General features: G+C 36.2%; 1 protein-coding gene across 1 annotated transcript in view; it reads right to left on the bottom strand.

Annotated features, from left to right (window-relative positions):
• LOC141488151 (solute carrier family 22 member 1-like) overlaps window positions 1-26,189 on the bottom strand; it is a 46,783-nt gene that overhangs the window by 9,707 nt on the left and 10,887 nt on the right. The window contains exons 2-9 of the mRNA XM_074187972.1: window positions 21,574-21,677; window positions 18,664-18,818; window positions 17,098-17,266; window positions 14,034-14,148; window positions 13,343-13,452; window positions 9,305-9,519; window positions 6,807-6,915; window positions 4,026-4,138 (exon numbers count right to left, since the gene is read on the bottom strand). Of these exons, the coding sequence (XP_074044073.1) occupies window positions 4,026-4,138; window positions 6,807-6,915; window positions 9,305-9,519; window positions 13,343-13,452; window positions 14,034-14,148; window positions 17,098-17,266; window positions 18,664-18,818; window positions 21,574-21,677 (1,090 nt within the window). The remainder of the gene's footprint in view (window positions 1-4,025; window positions 4,139-6,806; window positions 6,916-9,304; window positions 9,520-13,342; window positions 13,453-14,033; window positions 14,149-17,097; window positions 17,267-18,663; window positions 18,819-21,573; window positions 21,678-26,189) is intronic.

The raw sequence follows: 26,189 nt of genomic DNA, 5'->3' as shown, positions 1-26,189 counted from the left end.
AATCCTTAATGAATTCTTTGCATTTTTTCCCCCAACAATCCTCCCTCCCTTGGTTTTTGCTGTATTTTCCCTCTCCTGGTCTACTTACCTAACCATTCTTCACTGTCCTTGGTCAACATTCATTTCCTTTCCTTTAAACATTCATGTCCCATGAGGTCTAATTTCTCCTTTTTTCTCTCTATATACACCTTGTGTTGATTATCTAATCTGCTTCTCAATTGATATAACTCTCAAATCTAGGGTTTTAGTCCTAATCTCTAATATGAATTTTTCTGAACCACAGTCACACATTGCCACTTTCCTGGTAGACATCCCTATCTGTATAAATTCCAATCAAATTTAAATTGTTCAAAGTAGAACTTCAAGTGAACTTTCCCCCAAACTTCCCACTTTCTGTTGAGGGCACCATCATTTTTCTAGGTACCCAAACTATAATTGTCACATGATTGTCATGCCCCAAATCCAACCAGTTGACAAATCTTATTGATTTTCACTTGATTTTGGGGAAAGAAAATAAGAATTCTTGAGCAATTGAACCATTTCTTATTTACATTTCTAACTTCTGTAAAGCCCAGAACAAATTATCACATGTGGCAAGCCCTTAATAATGTTTGTTAAATCAGTGCTGAACCTAAAAGGAAGACTAAAATAACTGAAATAATATTCACTGCATGTAGTTAAATTGTACAATGTGATTCTTTTTAAAAGGAAAATGACTCTATTAATTTGTTGATTTAGTACTATGCCAAACTATTCAGGTTATTTGATAGAAATAGGTCAAAAAATCATTAGAAACAACCAAAGTTCTTAATTCTTAAGGGAAATAATGAAAAAAGTAGGAAAGAAGAAGATAAAACTTCAAGGCTTCAAACTTTGTGATAAAGCAATAAACATGATAACTATTTGATACTGATTAAAAATAGGAAAGTAGATCAAAGGAAGAGACTAGATAAACAGGAATTTGAATCTATTTAACATCAGAGTCCATTGCTCAATAAATATAAGAAAATCAATTCCTAGGAAAAGTACGCCTGGAAAATTTGAAAAGCAATTTGGCAAAAAAAATAGCTTTAAATCAGCATCTTCTATCATATGCCAAATAAGTTCCAAATATATACTTGATCTAAATATAAAAATTCATATCATTAAGAAATTTATGGAGAATGTTAGGAGGTACTTTTCACATCTCCAACTATGGAGAGAATTCTTTAAAAAGAAAAGAGAGGAGTGATTATAAAAGAGAAAATAGAAAACTCTAACCAAACTAAAAATTTAAAGTTTTGCTTCAACAAATGCAATTAATATAAAAGAAGCTTTCGATTGAGAGAAAAAAAATATCTTTGCAACAAATGTTTCTGATAAAAGTCTGTTATCTAAGACATAAAGTGAAATCACACAAATATATAAGATATATAGCCTTTTCCAAAAGATAAGAAAATAGATTAAAAGTTTTCAAAAGAAAAACTGCAATCTATCAAGAACCAAATGAAATATTGCTCCAAATAACTAATAAGATAAATTTAAATTAAAACAACTGAGATTTCAACTTACAACCAACAAATTGTCAAAGATAACAAAAAAATAGAAATAACCAGAGTTGGAAAAGCTATTGGAAGAAGAGCACAACTATGAAGTGGTCCAACCATTCTAGAAAATAACTTGAAATTATGTAATAAAAGTCACTAAACTGCTGCTTTGATCCAGAGATTCCATAACTGGGCCTATAATCCTCTTTCCTCCTGCTTCCCCTTCCTGCCCCAGGAGGTCAAAGACAGAAAGAATAAACCAAAATATTCACTGCAGTCCATTGTGTGGGAGTTTTTAAAAAAACAAACTAGAAACAAAATTGACATCCATTGTTTGAGGAACAGTAAATAAATTGTGATATATAAATATAATGAATTTTTTTATTTTTTAATTGAGAATTAGTGGACCTAAGGAATTTAGAGAAACATGAAAAGAGTTGGATAAATTGATACAGAGAGAAATAAGCACAATCAAGAAAATTATTTACACAATGACTACAACAATGTAAATGAAAGGAAGATGGGGAAATGCTGAATACTATATAAATATCTTGACCCATAAGAGAAAGAAAAGAGAAGCATACACTTTCCTTTTTCCTTAAGAGATGTGGGGGATATGGATTCAGAAAGTGGTACTTGCTAGCAGATGGTTGCTGTGTTAGGTTTTACTTGACTCATTGTCTTGCTGACATTTATATGGAAATGAGTGTGATAAAACAAAAAATACCAAGAAAGATAGTCGGCAGCTAAATAGATGGATAGATAGATAGATAGATAGATAGATAGATAGATAGATAGATGGATGATACAAGAAAATAATGAGGCTACAGAGGTTGCTATCTGATGTACTTCAATTATGAAAGGATGTGCATATGATATTCATATAATCAAGGACTAAAATAGAATACTGGCATAATCCTATAAAAATAATGCCAGGAGAGCTTTCCAAAATAAACTAAGGCTGTGAAAAATGCTAAGGACAACGAAAAGAGCTTTTAAAAGCTTTGTTTCTGTTCTATTACTTTGTAAAACAAATAAGGTAAAGAAGCCTTTTCTGCCCAAGATAAATGGGAAAGATGGTAAGAGAATGTCTACCTGCTTTAAATATATTCATGACTCTGAGGGTGAATGGATTACATCAGAGGGGACTGAAAATACTAGTCAATGCTATTGTGAATCTATTATTTGTTACCTCTAAGGAGTTAATTATACAGAGGTGCAAAAAAGCTTAAAAATGGGCAAATATTCTGATTTTCAAACACATAAGTATACAATAATTCAGGATCTATAGGTTGGTGATCTTAGTTCAATTCCTGGGGAAATTCTAGAACAGACAATTCAGATAAGATTATAAGTAAACATTTAGAATAGAAGGCAGTGACCTAGAATAGGTTCACTAAAAATAAATAATACTAAACTCTTCTAACCTCCTTTTGGGGAGTGGTGAGGAGCAGATTAAGGCTACCAGAATGGCAGATCAGGGAATATTGTAGGTAAAATTTGTGGACAAAACATAGAAATATGGGTTAAATGAGAATAGCTATTGACCAAATCTATCCAAAAAATTAACAGATAATGGGATAATAATAGCTTTAGAGCTAACATTCCTATAATACTTTAAGTTTTGAAAAGTACTCATTTTGCAAATGTTACTCATTTGATCCTCATAACAACCCTGTGAGGCAGATTAAAGTACTATTCTCATTTTACAGATGAGGAAAGTGAGCAACATGTAAATTTACTTGCCTTTAAATGTCAAAGTAGTTTGTATTTTGTTCTGGGGTTAATAGGAAGCTGCTGAAGCTTCTTGAGCAAGTGAATGATATGGTCAGACCTGTGCTTTAGAAATATCAACTTGGCAGCTGTGTGGAAGGTGACATTAAGAGAGAAGAGCTTGGATACAATGGGACCAATTAGGAGACCATGCAGTAGTCCGGATGAGAGATGATGAAGAACTGAATTAAACTGGTAATAATATGGGTGAAAAGAAGGGACTGGATACAACAGAACCTGTGGAGATAGAACTGACAAGACTCAATAACTAAATGGTTGTGGGACTTAAGTGAGAATAAATAATTAAGGATAGATTCAAGGGTTTGAATCTGGGGGACCAGAAGAATATTGGTACACTTTACAGAAATAAGAAAATAAGGAGAGAAAGACAATAAATTCTGTCTTGGACCAGTTGAGTTGAGAGTTGTTGGAGATGTTTAGATATTCTCAGGATGTCCAGATAAAGAAATAATAACTTTTTAGTTAGCTCCTATATTAACAAATTTTTTCTTGCTAATTAGGTGCTAAGTTCAGCTTTCTCCCACACTGCTGAAGTATTGAAAATTCTATCAGCAACCTCTATATTTCAGTACACTGAAGAAAAGCCCTTGTTGCCTCATCTTAGCTATGGTTCTGATAACTGATTATCTGAAAGTTCCCAAAGCATTGTCAATTGTACTAGGTAGAACAGAAAACTCATCTTCCATACACTGAATGAAATCTTACCAAATAAAATAAGGGGTAACTCATGCCAAAGTTCTGTCAGTCTGAAGACAACAAAAGGGGTTAAGATTCCACCCATATCACACAGGGAAGAACAGACCATCACTCCAAGGTTCCTGAAAAAAATGAAGAGAACAAAAATATTAAGCCCCTAAGTTACCCAGATAACAAACTTATACTATAGGGAATAAAACATCTGTACCTTTGGGGTGGCTAGGTGGCACAGTGGATAGAGCACCAGCCCTGAAGTCAGGAATACCTGAGTTCAATCTCAGCCACAGACACTTAATAATTACCTAGCTGCGTGGCCCTGGACAAACCACTTAACCCATTGCCTTGCAAAAAAAAACCACACAAAAAAGCATCTCTACCTTTGAAAAGGAGATTTGAAAATTAGTGTAAAAAAACTACTTCTACCATTGTATGTAATTGGAAAACAAATAAAATATTTATATAATTTTTTTTAAAAAATACCAATAAAATGAGCTGAAAAATTGATAAAGAAAGGTACCTATTGATACCCAGAAAACAACAGAGCATAATACAGTTCTACAGTTTACCTCATTATGTAACTTTGAGCAAAATAATGAGCTTCTGTAAGCCTGTTTCCTCATCTGGAAAATGGGAATTATAATGTGCTTGCAAGGCAATAGAAAGTAGTGAAAAGAGCACTGGATTTGGAATCAAAGGTCCTTCTCTCTGTTCCCAGCTTTACTACATGGCGTGACTTTGAGTGATTCACTGAATCTCCCTGGCCATTCCCTTCTTCATTTTTAAAATGAGACAAGCAATTGGACTAGATGACTTTCAAGGTCTTTTCTGACTCTACAAGCTAATTATCACAGTCGTGAGGTAAAGAGAGAACAAGATAATAGAAGCAACATATTCCCTGAAGCATAAAGTGCTGGATAAATATGAACTGTTATCGTTACTATCCTATATTTTTCAAAAGAATGCTTGATAAACCTAGGCATCAATAGAAATTCTTCACATCATGTTCAAAGGTTCTTCAGGGGACTGTATTAACTTGATTTTTCTCCTTATAAGAGCAAGCTCACAGAACCTTTAGATTTTAAAGATTTAAACAAGCCCTTGGGGACCAGTGACCATGACAATGAAATGGTTTTGCTCTGCTACTTTTAGACTTCTGGCTCAGATCTGCAAGTGAGGCAAATTTTTTGGTTTTAATTTTTATTTTGCAAGTTTCCAGTCAGTCTTTCCTCCCACTCACAAGCACTTGAGAAAGGGATAGGGAGGAGGCAGAAAAATATTAATCATAATAATTATCACATTCATATGATACTTCATAAAATTATTTCCTCCCAACAGCTCTGCAAGGTAGCTTGTCAAGTATTATAATTCCCAAATTTACAACCAAACTAAAACTCAAAGTGATGAAATAAAAATAATATTATTTATAATAATAAAAGTTAGATAACATTTGCATAGTACTTGGAAGTTTGCAAAACCTCATAAATATTATCTCCTTAGACATATGCAAAGTCAAAGGACCAGTCAGCCATAGAACATGGACTCAGTGGGGCCTACCGTACACTATCGCTATACTAGAGGAGGGAGACTTGGGGAGAGGCTTATTAGAAGCAAATATTAGAAGCAGAGGTAGCCAATCAAAGAATTGCCCATTACAAATTCTTCTGGTTTTCAAGACAAAACACAGTGGTGGGTAACACAGCAGACATGAGCCTGGTCAAAAAAATGTTTAGGTTTTTTTTTTAATGGTTATAAGTGGGCTTTTATCAGACTTACAGTCATACTAATGATAGGATTTTATTTGTAGCTTTCTGGGTCTAAGTCTAAACTTGGTCATTTGCTCAGTATGTCACTTTCTAGAAGTCACTTCACCTATCCCGCTTCAGTAATATGGAGGAGATGGTTCAACCACCTACTTCACATGGCGACTCTGGAAATCAATATATTCTGACATAATCATATTATACATCATAGGTACTTTGTAACCCATCCATCATGCAGGATAGGTATTTGTGTGACAGGTATAAACTATGGCATAATTTCAGAATATTATCAGAAAAGGCAGTGAGCCAGTCCTGGACTAAGATCAAGAGATGCAGAGGAGCAGCTCAAGTGTGGCACTGATAATTACAATCTATTTAAAAAGATTAAACAGAAAACTTTGAATATTTCAGTAGTTCTATTTTTAAAAAATCCTATGGGAGAATATAGACAAGGATCTTACAGGATGAGAAGGCATAATAGGTTGCTGTCTGCATTAATGAAAGGAATACCTGCATAGCTGTGCTTATGGACCCATTAAATTATTAAAGTTATTTGTGCATATGATTTACCTCCTGCACTTGACTGTAAGGACCCTCAAAATTGGAGCCGTGTTTTTTTCAGTATTGTATGCCCCAAGAACACCTATCACAGTGCCCTGGGACATAGTATATCCTCAAATTTTTCAAATAAATTCAATTTTGTCCTTAGAAATCACCCACAAATCATCCTACAGAAAATACTAAATATGTGGGTCAGGAAACAAAAACATATGCATGCATCCACAAATATATACATAATTAACATATGTATTATGGAGAGAGAGAGAGAGAGAGAGAGAGAGAGAGAGAGAGAGAGAGAGAGAGAGAGAGAGAGAGAGAAACTCAACACAAGTCATCTGTTTTACTTCAGGAAAATACTTCTAAGTATAAGTATCTAAGTACAGATCATTAAATCTGATGTGCACACAGGTCACTCACTGATGTCAGTAGCCACACCTCACTCCATATAGATTCAGGGAAAGTCACTCACCTGACAAATGTGGGGTATAGTTCTACATTCACTAAACAAACCATCTGAAATGAAATAGTAATTCCCATCCTGCCAAGACACGCCACAGCCATTTTTAACCAGTGTATATCTGGAAAGAAAATACAGAAAACATTTGAAAGGTGAGCAGGGACTGTGATTTTAGGATTACATTAAGAAATCATATTCATTATGTTTTACTAAAGACATGTCATAACTGATTCAGAGAATCTAAGCATCCATGAACTAAAAAAAAATGGTCTCCTTGATTAGTCCAGAAAGAGTTCTCCACTTATTCAAAGCAATTATGTAGTTCATTGGATGGAGTTGAATGTGAACTCTGGAAGACTTCAGTTCAAATCCTATTTCAAATATAATATCAACTATTTACAAACCTGTGTGCTTTTGTAGGAACTCCAGTTTTGTAGAGATCTTAACACAAGTCAAATTTTGTTATTTCTAGAAGATATTTTAGACAGGGACAGCACCCTCAGTTTCCTCTTCTACAAAATGGAGACAAAAAAGCACCTACCTCTCAGGATTGTTGTAAAGACCAAATGAGATAATGTATACTAATCATAAGAATAAATATGACTTATGTGAATTAATTATCGTAATAAATAATAATAAAGCAATAGATCATAAGTTCTAAATAATTATTAGGACTCAAGTGCCAAGTGGGGCCGATGATCAAACAGATCACTTATAAAACAGAGTACCAAAGATTATATCACATTCATCCTTGGTCCTAGCTACCCACTGGTGATATAAAATTTGATCCATTCTGCTCAAAGTTTCATTTGAGAGAGGAAGCAGGTATCTAAGGAATTTCTTTACTCTGAATTCAGTGCATTCTACCTTCACCTTCCTTCTTTCCTCTGTTTTCTCTCCAAGAAGAAATGTAATGACCAAATCAAGGTCTTAAACACTCTTGATCAGAACTAGACAAGGACTCAAAACAGTAACCCTCTTTATTTCCTATGCCATTAATAAGATGTTTAAAATCTAGGATCTATAGGGAGCTATTTGTTCAGAAATTCTAGACTATATCATCCTAAATCATAAAATGCTCTGGATCCTTAATAAAAATACAAGCAAGACACTAGAGAAATACACATCTTTAAAAGCAGGCTCTCTTTTCTTCTCTGTTACAGAATTCTCCAATGTATATTAAATTCTAAACCTGCACTCATTTGTCACCTAAGACAGTAAGTGCTACAAGGTCAGCATGTGCCATTTTAACTAACTTTTGTCTTTATCCCAGCACCTAGCATAGTACCTGTATACAGTAAGTACTCAACAAATGTTTGATTGCACAGAATATCAATACTATAATTTTCAGAGAGAACTATAGTGCCTACAAAAGGATGACATAAGGAAAATCAATTCCTAATTTTTAAGAGGACTTTAATTTCATTCCACTTCTGGTTGGGTAATCACCATTCCAGGATATCCTTTGCTTTGTTTCCTCTCTTTGTTGTGTCTTGTACATGGAAGGTGCTTATTAAATATTTATGGAATTGTTTTCTTCAACTTCTGGTTAAAAGGGAAAGAAGAGGAAGGGAATTTGTAACTTTTTTAAGGGTCAAAAAGGGGAATAAGCATTTATAAGGTGCCTACTATATGCAGGACTGTGCTAAGTGTTTCATAAATATTATCTCATTTGATCCTCACAATCCTGTAAGAGAACCCATTTGCAGTTGAGGACATTAAGTGACTTACTGAGGGTCAACAACCAATAAGACCAGATTTGAACTCAGATCTTTCTGGCTCTAACCCAATGTTCTGCACCATCTAGCTACCAGAGAAAGACTTGAAATTGAATTAGGCTAAATTCACCAATCTATTTTTTTTTTGTTTAAGTCTTTGATATCATTATTTTAGGGAGCTTTGGTCAGAAAATTCTACTACCCACATAATTTTTATTTAAGTCTTTGATATCATTATTTTAGGGAGCTTTGGTCAGAAAATTCTACTACCCACATAATCAGCAACTGCTCTTTCACTTTTAGTATCAAAAAGTTGTTTGTAGCATCAGGATCACAGTCATAACATATTCAGAGGCAGGATTTGACCAAGGTCTTTCTCAATCTAAAGTCAATAGGAAGGACTACCATTAGTACTAAGGACAGATCTCTATTTATTAGGCCATACTGCTTCTCAACCCAGGATAACCAAGATGATAACATTCTCAAGAACCCAAATTTTATGGGGCAGTGCTAGAATCCTGTGTTGTACCAAGGTGCTGATGGGTCCAGTAAACAAACCATTCATGAAAACTATGAAAAATTATAAATGTATCTTGATATTTACTTGAAAGAATTAGAATTAACAAAGAATGTGGGATACTTAAAATACTTAAATTGGGGGAAATTTGTCAGTTCTATTTATCTTGGGATACAACAATGTGTACATTATTATATATTATTGTCTCTGTTCTAGACATGACATGATTCCCCAAAATGGACAAATGGTAAGATGATGAAAATGGACAAACTCACCATCAGGGATAAATACCATGCTAAAGCAAACTATCCCTGCAACAAAATTTGAGACAGCCAAGGGATAGCGGCGGCCAATGCGATCAATGGTGAAGATGATGATCAGGGAGGCTGGGAACTCAACCAGAGAAGAATAGAAAAAATCCAGGTAAAGGTTAACAGCTGTGGCCCCCATGTACATAATGAGACCCTGATAAAGCACAGAGCTTGAGAACCTGAAAAAAAAGATGCTCTAAGTTAAAATTAGACTTCTGGAAAGATGAGAAATATGTGGGTTTTAAAAAAAAACTTCCATGTTTTATCTTGGGATCCAGAACCGTCATTCTGCTTTTTGAGCCTAGGATCTCCTGGACAATGTATTTCTTCATGTTCACCCATAATTAACAAAGATAGGAAAGAACTCAATTCATGTAGCTGGAAGTCAAGGTCATCCTTGCTTGGGCTTGTAGGGAAATAAACAACTTTATCGTTGACTAAGCCACAAGTAAGAAATAAAATTAGAGGGTCAAAATCTGTGCCTCCTGGATTGGAGGAGGGGAGGTAGTGGACAAGGCTGCTAATTAAATGATCAAGACCCAAGGGATCCAGAGGAAAATAAAGAGTCAAGGTCTGAAATCTTGCAATCAAAATAAAGTAAACATATGGTATGCCAGATTGAAATAAAGTTTACTAGGAATATCCAAGTGCAACTGAGCAGGAAAGAATAGAATTCAAAGCAGCAGTCTAAAATGAAGGGACATGGCAAATTGGAGAGCATATTATGAAGGAAGCTGGCAAGTATCAGTAAAAGCACAGTTTACCTTATACAGTTTCCTTCCCCAGTGCTCCATTCATATGGGACAAGAACAATGCTTGTTGAGCCCTCTCCTTACCTGGTCTGTGTGAAAACAGATGGATTCTTCATAAAATCCATCCCCTTCCTTGTGGCTATCACACTAATATAGGCCACCATTATACCCCTCCCCACTTACCCCACCAAACTATTACATGAGTTTCCTAACCAGTATTCCCATCTCTAATCTATTCTTTACATCACTGACAAAATAATTTCACATATCCATCTAGCATTGTGTTACTCTTTAGCTCAAAACCAATCAGCAGTTCCCTGTTGCCTGCTAAAGTTCAGTTTTCTTAGTCCAGTATGCGAATCCCTTTCCAATCTAATAGAAATTTTCTTTTCCAGAAGAATTTTACAAGAATTTATAAAACTTTTATTTTTCCTTTTAAAATACTCAAAGCTGAAAACTCAATTAGACTATTTGTTTTTCCTTAGCATCAGAAAACCCCTGTCAAATTCTCCATCATTTATTACCTATGTGACCTTAACATCCTTCTGCCTCAGTTTCTTTATCTTAAAATGGGGGGGGGGACCAACTAGATAATCTCACCTAGTCTGCTCTTTGTCTATTTCCTTACTTCCTACACTCAAGGTAGTTAGATGACCCAGTTAATGGAGCATTTAGGCCTAGTCTTGGAAGCACTTGAATTCAATCCCTAAATCAGACACTTAAAATCTGTGATGATCATGTAAAAATCATTTAACATTTCTCAACTTCAGTTTCCTCATCTGTAAAATGGGGATGATAAAGGTACTTTCCTCCCAAAGTGGTTGTTAGGATTAGATAGTTAATATGCCAAACTTTAAAGAGCATATGACTATTATTATTATTATTATCATAATCATCATTTTCCCATCTCTGTCTTTTCTTGAATCCTTTCTCTGTTCCTATAAGATTCTTCTAACCCCCATTTTTGTTTGTTGAAATGCTACCCATCCTTAAAAACTCATCTTAGATGATGTCCCTAACTTTCTCACCAGCCTGCCTAGACAACAAATCAAACCTCAGAAGACTTCAACTTTGGAACTCCTGATGTGGATTCTCATTCTCTTGACTGGTGACTGCCCAAGTCACCCACTGTTTTTAGGCCTGGTTCTCTCCTAGCTAAATGCTACCTTCTTCCCTTAGCCCCACCTCCAATTCTCGAACCATAATCCAATCAACTTTGTCATTGCTTCTGAAAGTCTCTTCTCATCATCCCCATAACTTTCGAAATCAAAATAATCTTTATTGGTTTTGACTCTTTTCTATGTGATGTTTCTCCCTCCTGGAATATAAGTGTCTTGAGGGCAGAGACTCTCTAAGCTTTGTTTTTTTTTTTTTCTCCCCGGGCTTATTAGCTCGGTGTTTGGTACATACTTATGTGTGCCAAACTTAATAAGTGCTATTTCATTCATTCATTCTTCTGGCAGCTTGGGATTCCAGTAAAGCCTTCATGTTCTTGAACTATCATCCTTTATTCTCATCACAAGACCAGCTTCACTTCACCAATATTATTTTTTAACTCCATTTCTTCTTCGACATTTCTTCATTAGTTATATGTGGCAACCAGCTTGCACCAACAATCTGCCCTTCATTACTCTATGCATTACTGGGCAGCTATTCAACCCATGAAACAAAGAGGCAAGTCCCTTCATTTGTATCTTTCTGGCTTAGCACAATGTTTATTATGCTTGAGTGCCATATTGATCATATCTAGTTTAGAAAGTTGAACCTTGATAAGTTGTCTTTTTTTATGTAGCCTTTTATTTTTTATTTTTTATTTTTTTAGGTTTAAGGTTTTAGGTTTTTGGGGTTAAGTGGCTTGCCCAAGGCCACACAGCTAGGTAATTATTAAGTGTCTGAGACTGGATTTGAACCCAGGTACTCCTGACTCCAAGGCTGGTGCTTTATCCACTATGCCACCTAGCCACCCCCGATAAGTTGTCTTAAATGTGGATGACCTGACCCAATCCTACTTTTTCAGCCTTTTTATATCTCACTCCCCTCCTCATACTCTGAGAGCAGTGATCTGGTCTTCTGACTGTTCCATTAACAAGACACTCCATCTCCTGACTCAGGACATTTTCACTGGTTGTCTCCTATGACCGGAACATTCTCCATCATTTCTGTCCCCTGACTTGTCTGACTTCCTTCAAGTCTCAACTAAAATCCCCTCTTCTACAAGAAGACTTTTCTGATTTCCCTTAATTTGAATGCCTTCATTAATATACATATGCATTTATATGTATACATATATGTGTGTTTATGAATATGTATGTATATGTGTGTACATATAAATATAGATAGATAGATATACATAATTCATACACAGTTTTTAGCATTTTGTCTCCCCTATTAGATTGACAGCTCCTTGAACTTAAGGGTTTTCTTTTGCCTTTCTTTGAATCCCCAGTACTTACAGTGTCTAATGTATGGTAGGTCACTTAATAAATCCATATTGATTGATTGATTGACTGTATTTATTATTTGTACATTGCTCTAGTTTGCAAATTGCTTCCCAATTAGTCTGTGAGCTCCTTGAGAGTAGAAACTGGAGATTTTTTTGGAAGGTAGAGAAAGAATGTTAGAGGGAACCTTTCTTTGCACAACACTTAGTAATAAATGCTACTCGACTTGACTTATGGGGTAGGAATAAAATAACAGAGAGGCCAGGAATCTGGGGACAGAGGAATACAGAAAAGAAAGAGAGAATTCATTGGCTTGTACTCCATGTCCTAAAGGAAATGAAATCACAGCCATGAAGACTCCCTAGTGAATAGTGGACATTGAGCAACCCACACCAAGTGGAAGAGGGATAAGCAGAGGAATTTCTGGATCAAACCAGACCTATTGCCAAGGAGCAGGAGCAAAAAAGAGAGTTGTGATGTAGATCAAACACAAACTGGTACTATGAATTCTGTAGAGTATTTAAGTCCCAAGGAAGAGTGAAGGATAGATAAGCTCTATGTTGACCCTGAGTGCTTTAACCAAGACATTTCACCCACTGAAATGTAAGTATATTTGTCCTCTTGTTCACTCCTTGCAGATTATGTAGAACTCAGTGCTGTATTCTAAAGTTAGAATAATTCATCCACACAACTCTAATCAAATCACTACTACTTCTCTTCTTCATTCTGGAGCATTCTAGTCTTCATTTCCTGCTCCCAAAGGGTTATTCTAAGTCTTTGGGATGAAATTTTTCAGAACTTCACCTTACCAGATATACATCAGAATTAAAGTATGTTTCCTTATCTGGGGGGTTCGGAATAGGTCTTTGAAGGAAGGACTCAGCTTTTCAGTATTATCATCTTCTTCAAGAGAGAGGTCCTAGGAAAGAGACATGCCATCAGCCTGGAATTGGAGACTCCTCCCAGAAGATCACATGGAAGACAGCTTAAGTGTAGGGCAAGTTTCAAATCTTTTTCTGATTTACCCAAGAACCTTTACTCCACCAGGTAAATGCTCCAGGTTATCCATCCAAGAAAGTCAATGTAATACATGACTTCTATTCAACAGGAAATATGGATATTGCCTTTGGAAGATTCAAGGCAAGAACTCAAAAGTGAAGAAACCTACCTCTCTCTCTCTCTCTCTCTCTCTCTCTCTCTCTCTCTCTCTCTCTCTCACACACACACACACACACACACACAGACTAAAAGTTGAATACAACTTTATACTACCATCATCTCCTTTTACCCATCTCTATTACCTTGAGATTGGAGGCAGCTAGGTGTCCAACCTCATATACTTACTAGCTGGGTGACCCTGAGCAAGTCACTTAACCCGTTTCCTTTAATCCCACTGGAGAAGGAAATGGCAACCTACTTCAGAATCTTTGCCAAGAAAACCTCATGAACAATATGATCTGTGGGTTCATAAAGAGTCAGATAGGACTTAGCAACAATTACCTTGAGATTAGCAGGTATCAGCTTCCCATTCTTTTGAGCAATGTGTTCCATTATCTTTATTGCTTTGGTATTTTTCTTCTGTGATAACAGCCATCTTGGAGATTCAGGAATACACCTATAGTTATTAGTTATAACAAATGATTTAGCTTCTTGTGAATTAAAAGTAATCATAGCTTTTTTTGGAGGGGTGAAGGGAAATAGGCCTATGATTTCATTGTTATGAGAAATTGCCAATGAAAAAATTCTCTCTACCAACACAAATCTATAATTACTCTGTAATTTATAATCTTCTTTCATCCTGTTTCTTGTCATGGATCCCTATGGCAGTTTTTGAATTCCTCAGAATAATGTTTTTGAATAATTGGAGGTCATTTAAACATTAGTGGAAATAAAGATGCAATTTTTTTAATTTTCCAGTTTCACAGACCCCTTTAAATCTATCAATGATGGGTCCTTGCCTCCCAAGTTAAAACCTATTGTTTTAGAGAATTACCTCAGGCAATGAGAGATGAACTGACTTGCACAGGGTCACATAGCCAGAGTGCCAGAAGCAGACAATGTGATGCATTGCTATTATATAGAGTAAGCAAGTACCTGAGACCCAAAGAGAACTCAACTGAGCTTACTCTGATGGAATATAAAGAAGGAAAATGACACCCTCGGAGCTTTCAATGATCTTAGAGTCCAATGGGGATGAGGAGAAGAGCGGACTATGTCTAGAATACAAATAAAATAGGACATAACCTAGAATAGGATGGCATCAACAGAGACCCCCTCAAACTAAATATATTCCATTGGAAAGAAGGAGGAAGGGAATAAATATTTATAGAATGTCTACTATGTGTGTGTTCACTGTGCTAAGTGCTTTTTGCAAATATTATCTTCTTGGACCCTCACAACACCCCTGTCAAGCAGATGTTACAGTATTTGCTCCTTAGAGGTAGAGACTCATTCATTTTTGTAACTGTGGATCTCTAGAATAATGCTTGGAACACCTAGAATAATTCTTAGAACCCTATCCCTAGAATATAGTAAGTGTTGGGAATTAAATTAAATTAAGGATTAAGAGGAGATCAAGGTATTATTATTTCCTGGTTAAGAGGCAGTTTGGAGTTCAGATCTCACTTCATTTAGGTCCTCAATTAGATCCCTCTCTGGGTTGCACTGTCCTCCCTCGGTAAAAGGAAGGGTATAATTCTAAGGTCCTTCCAGCTCTCAATCTATGATGCTCTGATAATGCAGATTTGAGCATCAAGTGAATAGAGACATATAGAGAAAGACAATGAGCATAGAGAGCATTCTTTCTAGGAGTTTCACCAGAATTATGAAACTTCAGCTGGAAAGAGGCTTTAGGGATCATGTAGTGTAACCCATACAAGAAAGAACATTAATCCCTTCTCCACCACTTTCAAGTGATACTAGGGAGCCTTTACCTGGCAGCAAGCCCAAATGTCAATTGTAAATTCCTCCCACTCTGCTTTGTTCTGCCTCTGGGGTCAAGTGGAACAGGTGTAATTCCTCTGCCAGGTGATAGCTCTTAAAAGACATGATTCTAGTCTGTCTCCCCTGAGCCTTCTCTTTTCCAGAAAAAACCACCATCTCATTTTCTTCAACAAATCCTCATGTGTCTCATGTGAAGTCAAGGCCCTTCACCCTCCCGTTGACCTCCAGTTAATCAGCTTCCTTCCCTAAAAATCAGGACCCAGAAATAAATAAAATATTTGAGGTGTTCCTAGATGGGTAGAGAATAGGAGGATAATGACCACCAAGACAGCAAAACAGAAGGAGGAATAGGAAGAAAAAACTTGAGTCTATCAATGGGTCAAAGAAAAGACTTTTTAAAAAAAAGCATCTAGAGTAGTATGGCAGAGAGAGACAGACTGAAAGAGAAAAAGAGTCAGGGAAACACAGAGACAGAGACACAGAGCCAGAGCCAGAGTGAAGGAGGCAGACAAAGAAAGCCAGGCAGAGACAGAGACAGAGTCAGAGAAAGAAATCATCTGAATTAGGTCCAGATCAACGTTTTATCATGTCAATACATTCCCAATCTCTCCCTCTGACCTTGCTAGCACTAATTGTCCAAATAGCCTGCAGGTGTTAGTCTGTGATAATCATTTATCAGCACTGGCTCTCAGTCTTAGGTTTCTTGCCAGGAAAAAAAATAGATCCTTTCTTAACCTATTTCCTTTAATCATTTATTTAGAGAGAATCTGCTGGTTAATTCAGTGATTAGAGCCCTGGACCTAGAGTGAGAAAGATCTCAGCTCAAATTTAAACTCCAATATGTACTAATTGTGTGTCACTGAGCAAATCACTTAACTTCTGCTTCACTTTCCCTATCTGTAAAATGAGCTGGAGGAGGAGAGAGTAAACTATTTTATTAACTCTCTCAATAAAACCCCAAATGGTTCCATATGGAAGGGTAGGACATGGTTGAACAACAAGAGTTTGTATCATATCTTATAATCACTAGGTCAGCTAGGGAGTTATACAGTCAGAAAGGTATTGAGGAGAATCATTTTGGCAGCAGTGTAGATAATGGTTTGGAGAAGGTAGACTTGAGGAAACTGGACCATTCTGGAAGGCATTGCATTGGTCTTGATGAGAGATGCTGAAGGCCTAAATTAGGGTTGGGTCTTCATGAGTAGAGAAAAGGAGAAAAATGTAAGAAATTCCGAGGAGGTAGAAACAACAAGACTTGGTTCTGATCTCTTAGCATTATTTGGCCCATGTATTATTGGCCATTGATTAGATACATGGAGTAAGAGTGAGAAATTAAGAATGGCTTCACAGTTGTGAATGGAGGTGACCCAAAAGCAGAGTTCTTTCCTTGAAAGAAATAGAAAAATTTGATGGAGTTATAAATTGGGGGTAAAGGATAATGCAGATCCTAACCTATCTATGCCTGTTCATCCTGGATGATTTGCACTATTGCCACTGAAAATAAAAAGGGGGGGGTAGTTAGGAGGCAGAGTGGATAGAGCACTAGCACTGGAATCCAAGTTCAAATCCAGCTCCGACTTGGAAAAGCCACTTAACATGAAAAGGAATAGGGGGTACTTACCAGTAATAGAGCAAAAAGAGGAAAGTTGGTAGAGTAACAGTCAGTTGTAACCATCGCCAATGGGGAATAAGATAAGCAATTCCTGAGAGCATCACAAGGCCAACTGTAAAAATCATCTGGAAGAAAATAGCTACAGTTCTTCTGTATTTTGCTCCAACAAATTCTGTGACTAAAAGAGAAAGACATCTTGTTGTTCAGTTGTGTTCAGTCATGTCCAACTTTCATGAACCCCAATTGGCATTTTATTTTTGATAAAGATACAGGATTATAAAATATAGCTAGTAAGCATCTGAGACTGAATTTGAACTCAGTTTTTCTGACTCTAGGCTCTATCCACTATGCAGTCTAACTCTTGAAAAACAGAGGTGCAAATGGTCATCAATGAAGATTATAATCAATAGGAAAATTCTGTTTTCAGAAGTCTTGGGGTTCTAAAATCTATATTTTTATTTCCTCAAAGTGGCCTCATAGTTAGAATACCTTTTTGTAGGCAGTCTAACAAGTTCCCCAGATGCTAAGTCAATATGCAAAACTAAATTTCCAGGAGGTGGCAGACCCCTATATCTCCTTTATCCTTCCCTAGAAACATCATTAAAATATGGATTATCTTCTATCCTTTGCCTCCTAGAAAATGATCCATGCCTGCTAGTGTCATCCAACCTTGGATTGGTGCTAGAAAAAGTGAATCTGGCAAAACTTTGCTGAGTTTGCTAAGGTATAGTGGCTACAGTGAGAGGATAGCTAGGTAGTACATTGGATAGAACCCTAGAGTCAGGAAGAACTTTGTTCAAATCTAGTTTCAGTTACTAGTAACTGTTTGCCTGAGTTTCCTCTTCTATAAAAATGAGCTGGGGAAGGAAATGGCAAACCACTCAAGGATTTTTTCCAAGATAACCCCATATGGAGTCACAAAGAGTCAGACCCAACTAAAAACAACTGAACAATGACAACAAAGGACAAAGCACTGGATTTTAAGAGAGAGGACCTAAATTCAAATCCATCTCCTATCACTTGCTGCCTGTGTAATTCTGGGCAAGTTACTAATCCTCCCTGAGCCTCAGTTTCCTCAAGGATAAAATTAAGCCATTGGACTGGATGACCTCTAAAATCCTTTCCAACTGTAAATCCATGATCCTATAAAGTCTTGTGGATTTGGGATTTTCCTCTTAATCTTTAAAGGAAACTTTAAAAGTATTATATAGTATTCCTCAAATATTTATACATGCAACAGTTTCTAACTGTTGGTTGTAGGGTTTTTAATGAGGAAATTTGCTTCCTTTCATGATGTTTATTCCCTTTATTTCCTCCTATATCTCTATCTCAAAGTTCTGTAAAAATGTACAGAGGTTAAGTGTCTTACCCAAGACCATACAAATAGTAAGGGTCTGAAGTTGAATTCAAACTTAGGTCTTCCTCCATCTCTACCCCTCAGATTGTGCTAAACAGGAATTCTTTCTACATCTCTCATTCATATCAACAACAATAATCTCTCTGGTCTGGTCCCAAATTTGTCATATCTCCTTAACAATTGTCCTCGTTTGAGTTGATGGAACTATCAATAATTACTCAAGATGTATCCAGAGGCCCAGCTCCCCTTGCTGACCAGTCCTTGCAGCAAACGAAAAATGAGCATAGATGGATAGTTGGGTGAGATGGCCATGAGGACTCCAGAGACAGAATTGATGAAGACTGTATTTAAGAGACATACTTTACGACCAAACCTGCAGAGAAACAAAGCAGGGATGAGATCAAGACCAAGATTAATTTTTTTAAAAATTGAAATAAAGACAATATGGCAGACAAAATGAATGTAGGAGCCAAACTGAGAATTACTAGGGGATTTTGAGTTCTTATCTGGAAAAGGCTCATTAGGCTTATTAAGAAAATCATTACTTAACTCTGATCCACTGGTGCTGGTCTCTCTGTGGCATTTAGTCCCTTGAAAAGGGGCATAATCAAAGACATATTGTTACCATGAAAAGAGTACAGAACTTGGAATCAAAGGATCTCAGAATCCTAGCTCTGCCACTCACTACTACCCATGAAACCACTAAAATAAGGGCACATATATATATATATATATATATACAATATATAAATGTTATCAATTAATATATGATAAAGAAATACATGTAATGATATATATGAATATATACACATGTATCTACATATATATGTGTGTATATACATATATATGTATATATATATACAGACCTATTCTGCCCTGAAGAAACCAAGAACATATTTTAGTTAGTTTTCTATGACTTCCATGAACCCAGATGATTGAAGTACAAGGGGAATTTTTTCTTGTCAACTTCATATTTAATTTCTTGTTGTCTGTCCCATTTGACTGTATATTCCTTTTATGTTCAAAATTAAGTTCATAATAATTAAGCAAATAAACAATTACTATCTGAAGGTGATAATAATTTTTAAAAGATTGTAAGCTCCTTGAGGGCAGAGACTGTCTTTTGCCTCTTTTTGTATTCCCCCAGGTCTAAGCATAGGACCTAGAGGCACCTAATAAATGCTTATTTCTTAATTGATTGATTTCATCTGGGCAGCTTACTAATGTGGTTCAGCCACTCATATGGATACCCAGATTCTCTGAGAGATGCTGAAGAGACATGGAAGGATTAACCTTTGTCCATGATTACTCAGATAATATTAGGCAAAATCAAATTCAAGTCTTCTGATACCAAAACTGACCACCTATCCTTGATGGGACATTGTACCTTTTCACAAGGGATGACAGTCAAGAAATGGATTATCAGAAAAGAGGATGGATTAGTTATTTGGCAACTTAATTCAATTCAAAGAAACATTATTAAGCTGCTATTTAGTCCAAGGCATCTTGGGAAAAGATAACTAAGTCAAACCAGTCCTTGAAGGAGTTTATATTCTTCTGGAATGAGAAGTAACAAAAGGACAGACCAAAACTTGCACTAGCACCCCAGAAATGTTACAGTCTCGGAGAAACATCTCCTCTCCTTTTACAGGATTTATGAGAGATGGGGATAAGACTCCCCCATAATGATACTGTGAACTATCCCAGTGAAGGAGTGGATATCCAAACTAAAGTGGAGAGTACCGAACTCACATATTTATTGTTCAGTCATGTCTGATACCTTGTGATTTCATTTGGGTTTTTCCTGGAAAAGGTTCTGAAGCAATTGATATTTCCTTCTCCGGTTCCTTTTACAGATGAGGAAACTGAGGGGAGTAGGGTAAAGTGACTTTCCCAGGGTCACACAACTAGTAACTATCTGAAGCCAGATTTGAATTCAGGAAGATGAATTTTCCTGACTCTAAGGCCAGCGTTCTATCCACTGTGCCAAATAGTTGCCCTGTGTATGTTTGAATATTGCTTTGCCACTTACTATCTATGTGTCTTTAGGCATGTCATTTATCATCTCAAGGCTTCAATTTTCTTTTTTTGTAAAATGAAGAAATCAGACTAAGGGACCATAAATGCCCCTTCCAGCTCTACATCTATGAGCCTATAATCCATAAGGTAACAGATACATTGAACTAATGAAGAAATATTGAGTGGAGAGTAGGTATAAGGGATCAGAGTCTTTGCTTATGTCTGATGGATTCAGGGATAAGGACTGGACTTGTGATTTTACCAGCATAGAAAGCTCTCTCATGAGAAAATTCCTTCTACAAATGCAAATCATCATCTTCTCTTTAATTCATTCTCTTAGTTGCATACTTTACCAGGGTCACACAATCAGAGATGGGATTTCCAGGACTTTCCGGAAACAAGACCAACAAAGACCACCATATTGCATATCATAAATCAGGGTTGCCCTCCTGACAGATTGTTGCCCATTGCAGTGGTGAATTTGAAAGTGGAGAGAAAGTCTGAAATGTATTTATTTTCATCTTATACTAAGCAGGCAACTAGCTGGCCAAGTCAGGAAAACCTGAATTCAAATATGGCCTCTAATATTTATTTGCTTACTAGTGATATGACTCTGGAGAAGTCACTAAACATGTCTACCTTAGACTTTTCATCTATAAGGTAGGAATAATGATGGCAGCTACCTCTGAGAATTCTCATGAGGATCAAATGAAATAATATTTGGATTTTTTTCCAAATATATCCTAAATAAAAGTGTTTTAATTTTTTTATGATCCATGAATATTTCACTGTATCCTAGTCCCAAGTCTGAATCATCAACCTTGAGTTAGTTCTAGCCTAAATAAAAGTCCTTTAATAACAATAAGGCTCTAAATTATAAAATAACAAGATAGTAACCATGGTAATATCAGAGCCCAATTCTTCTAACTTCAAATTCATTTTTTTTCCAATACTCCTTTGACCTCCAATTTCTGTTTAAAACAGAGTAGCCACAAATCCTTGAATTCAAGGACTGTCAAAATTCTTGCGCATTTCTTCATAGCATCTAGTATGGCTCTAAAAAGAAAATATTTCTTTGACTAAATTAGGAAACTGAAGCCTCTACATACCTGTCTGCTACATAACCAATTCCCAGAGAGCCAAGAAAGAATCCTACATTTACACAGGATTGGAATAAGTCCACTTTCCAGGAATCTGCACACACCAAGTTGAACTAAGGAAACAAATTGTTAGAAAAAATACAATTCAAAAGAAATAAAAACCATTTTTGTAATCTAGAACTGACATAAAGCCAACCTATTATACTTTATTTGTGCTTATCATTTTTTTGTTTTGTTTTTGAAAGGCAATGGGGTTAAGTGACTTGCCTAAGGTCACACAGTTAAGGCTGGATTTGAACACAGTTCTCTCTTAAGGGTTCTATTCTTGTCTTTGTCTTTCTTCTCTTTTTTGTTGCTGAATTTGCTATTGTTGTTGTTATTATAAAGTTTCTTTAAGAATTTCTCTGCTTTCTGACATATATGTCATCTTATGTTTGCAAATCTGATATCTTCTGTAAGATTTTAGAATCAGAAGCAATCATCTAACCCAATCCATTCATTTTACAGATGGAGAAATTGAGGTCCCAGAAAAGCAAAGGGACCTTCCCAGGATGACAGAATTAATAAATACAGAGACAGAATTTAAACCCAGGTCCTGATGGTAAATCCAGTGCCCTTTCCATTATGTCATACCGCCCATCATGAAGAAGGCACTTTATTTTCCAAATGTGTTATCAGAGATGAAAGAACATGATGTTTTTAGAGAAGAAGCAGAAATAAATTTGGAGCAAGATCAAGCAAACCGCTACTCAGGAAAAAGGCAGAAAACTGGAATTTACCCTGATTACATAATTGACCTTGGCATTGGATGATCTCTATATCTGGTGGTGTTTTCCTTCCTCACCCTCATAATCTCTAGTTTCCTTCCTCAGTTCTAGTGCCAGCTTCTGCATGAGGTCTGTCTTTCTTGATCATTCTTACCCATTCATCCTGTAGATTATTTTATATTTGTTTTGAAGGTGTTTCATATATATATATATATATATGTCTATATGTGTGTATGGGGTCCCATTTGAGCTATGTCTCAATTCATAATTACAGGTTGTGTCTCAGGACATGAGGAAGGTTGTATTGATTGAACACTCCCAAGAACAGGTGAGTTTGTGTTCCTAACACTATAGTTCATGAACCCTCACCAGTGTACTTACCTTTAAAAGTCAGTCAGTAGAAAACTTAGCTTAAAGGAGAGACATTTTATTGACATGGATTTATAAAAACAATAACAACAAATCACACCACCCCCAAATAAAATTATGGTTTAGCACTCTCCTATAATTACACACAACATCAGAGGAAAGATTGATTACAGATATGGAGAATAGTAGTAGAGAGAAACACACATAGCAAGCATATGTGGCCAAGGTAACTCAAAGGCACTGTAGGGGACCAATATACTTTCCCTTTGCATGATATCCTCCTACAACTCCTCCTGACATAGTGTCTCTAATGAGTATATCACTCTGCCATGCTTTATGAACCTATATCCAAGCTCAACTCCCAGGGCTGGCTCTCTTCTCAACTCACAGTGATCATATTCCTCAAACTTGTCTCCTTCTTTAACTTCTGAACTTTTTCCACACTGAGTATCTAGAGTGACATTGGATGAGTAGCTCTGCTGTAAGAAATCATTGCTGAAGGGGGGAAAGAATGAAAGAAAGACAAAGCCCTTCCCACCTAGAGAGGCAAAGAATGATTCCCTTTCCAAAGCAGGATTCTTAATCTGTAGCTGGTTGACTCTCTTTTCTGCTGCCAGAGATTATGCCCTCAGAGTAGTCGCCTGCCTCAACTGATAATTTTAAAAGTATAAATCTCTTTCTAAGGGACCAACAGCAGTGTGACCAATCTTTAACCAGACAATAGTTGCCCTCCTGTTCCATTTTTTAATAAAGAACTTCTTACCTCAAAAGAGAAACAAAGTATAAGATTTCATGTACACTAACTTATGCTTCTTTTAAACAAACATCTTTGTTTCCTTTGTGATCTATCTCTCAATTTATAATATTTTATCAAATGGACTGAGGTATTGGGAGAGATCAAATGATCAAGGTAACCTGATCAATTCTTTCCACACATACAGACAGCCTAGATGTCTTTTTGGACCTATTGTCAAAGTCAGATCAAGAGTGTAAAAAAATTATGAAATGGCCCAATCTCATTTAACATTCTTATTTGCATCTCTTTTCTAATTATGATTTATTAATTTTAAAAATTGCCAATTTTATATCTCTTCTGCAAGTTCCAGGACAGGAATAGTATCTTATCTAAACTCTTCATCCTCCCTCATAAGCATTGCATAGTAGTCTATATACAATGGGTATTTAATGAATTTATTCAAATATCTAAATTTGAAAATTAATCTGTTTACACACACAGGCTTATGACTTCATATCAGTATTTACCAAAATCAGGAAAACATTGAGTTACTCAAAACCAACCAAAAGAGTCACATGTTTTGAAAGAATAGCTTTAGTACTACAAAGCTAAAGATAAGTGAAATGAGCCAATCTATAAAACTTCAATAAATTGTGCTTAAAAATGGGGTTTGTGTGGGGCAGCTAGGTGGCACAGTGGATAGAGCACCAGCCTTGGAGTCAGGAGGACCTGAGTTCAAATCCAGCCTCAGACACTTAATAATTACCTAGCTGTGTGGCCTTGGGCAAGCCACTTAACCCCATTGCCTTGCAAAAACCTAAAAAAAAATAGGGGTTGTGAAGCAGAGAAGGCAGATAATCTAAGGATAGAATTTAGTAAAGTGTGAATCATACTAGGACAAGGGAATGAGAGTAGAGGGTGGTATTTTGTTGAGACAATTTACTATTCTGTTGCAAGTGGAAATTGGAAAGGGAGGGAAGAGCAAGGATAATAGTGTTTTATTTATAATTGAACCTTTCAACATAACTAACTCATTGTCTAACAGTTACTAGTAAGCATTTAATATTCATTGAATTGAATGAAATTAATTGAATTGAACTGAATGGATATCTTTAAACCCATAGTCATAACTGGTGTGTAATCAGGAACTGACCATCTAGAAATTCTGGCCATGTGGAACATTGTTTTGTTATTGAAGAAATAACTGTCGGATGCTATTAATCCCAAGTGGAGACTGAGATCAAACTAGTGTTGCTGATTTTTATTATCTACCACAAGAACTATATCCTTGGAATAAAAAAAACTCACTTTTTCTCTTTTCTAAACAATGAAATAGTGGCAGGAGTAGACCTAAAATGTGATTCAGAGGACTTTCCGTTAAACCATTTGCTTCTAGCTGGAATAAATTCTGTTTTCTATTCCAAGGCTTACTGTTGAAATGATAGATTAATCCATATTGATTTAACATCATTGAGAGGTATTAGTCATAGCACCCTGGGATATTTCCCACCACATCATTGACTATATTCCTTTGGAAGTATAATACAGATAAGCATATGGTTGGCTAAACCAATGACATCAGAGGAAGAGAGGAAACAGGATTAGATTCTTTTCACTTCTGGTCCAGTAGCCTGAGTGCTTTCAATAGAGAGAGAAACTTTGTGAGTCTAGTCTTTGTAATACTTTTCCTGAGATATAAAAATTAATTCAGGTTTCAAGTTGTCCTAAAACTGATTCAACTTGTGGAAAATAGAAACCATGGACAAAGGTCAAAGAAACTAGGATTCAATAAAAGATCAGAAGGTAACTTAACCCTTATCTTCAAAGATAACATGGGGAGGGGGAATGGTACGGTGCTGTGTGAGACTGGGGGAAAAGAAGGAAAACTCGGAACATTTGAGGAGGGATTATGGGTACCTGCCCTGTCCTTCAACTCATTCACCACAAGGGTTGAACCACTATTTTTCCTAGGCACATTCCTAATAACAAATTATTAGCTAAATACAGTGTTGTTTTCTGTCTGTACTTAGTGTGGCATGAGACAAAATGATATCGAGGAGACAGATACAAAGAGGAGAGAGATTTGGGTTGCTTGTGGAAATAGAACAAAGGTCACTGACTCCATCAATTTTATCTGATACTTTCTTTTCAACTGTTCTTTTCACACTTTCCATAACCAAACTTCTTGAGAAATCTGTCCCTACTCATTGCTTCCTCTTACTCATCCCTCCCTCTTCTTAATCTCTATTCAATCTTTCTTCTGTCCCTACCACTCTGCTAAAATGACACTGTAAATTTTATGATGATCTATTAAAACAATGACCATGGGACTAGGTGGCCCAGTGGATAAAGCACTCACCCTTAAGTAAGAAAGATCTGAGTTCAAATTTGGCCTCAGATACTTGTGTACTAGCTCTGTGACTCAAGATAAGCCACTTAAACCTCATTGATTCCTAAAAAGTAAAATAAAAACAATGACACTTTCTCAGTTCTCATCTCTTTTTTTGACCACTTGGCAATGTTTGTACAAATGCTTACATAGAATTCCTTTTCTCTCTTGGTTTTCATGACATTCTTTTCTCTGGGTTCTCCTCCTCCCTAGCTATAAGATCCCTTTTTGTCTCCTCTGATGGATCATCAAATCTGAGCGGCCCCTTCAGTGGTAATATGCTTAGATTCCACCTTGCGCTATCTCCTCTTCACTCTACATTATTTCTCTTGGTAATTCACCAACTCCTCTCTGCAGATGATTA

The sequence above is a fragment of the Macrotis lagotis genome, chromosome 5 (genome assembly GCF_037893015.1).
Source record: "Macrotis lagotis isolate mMagLag1 chromosome 5, bilby.v1.9.chrom.fasta, whole genome shotgun sequence".
Taxonomy (NCBI): domain Eukaryota; kingdom Metazoa; phylum Chordata; class Mammalia; order Peramelemorphia; family Peramelidae; genus Macrotis; species Macrotis lagotis.
Note: the sequence above shows the minus strand (reverse complement) of the source record. Positions and strands in the feature narration are given on the sequence as shown.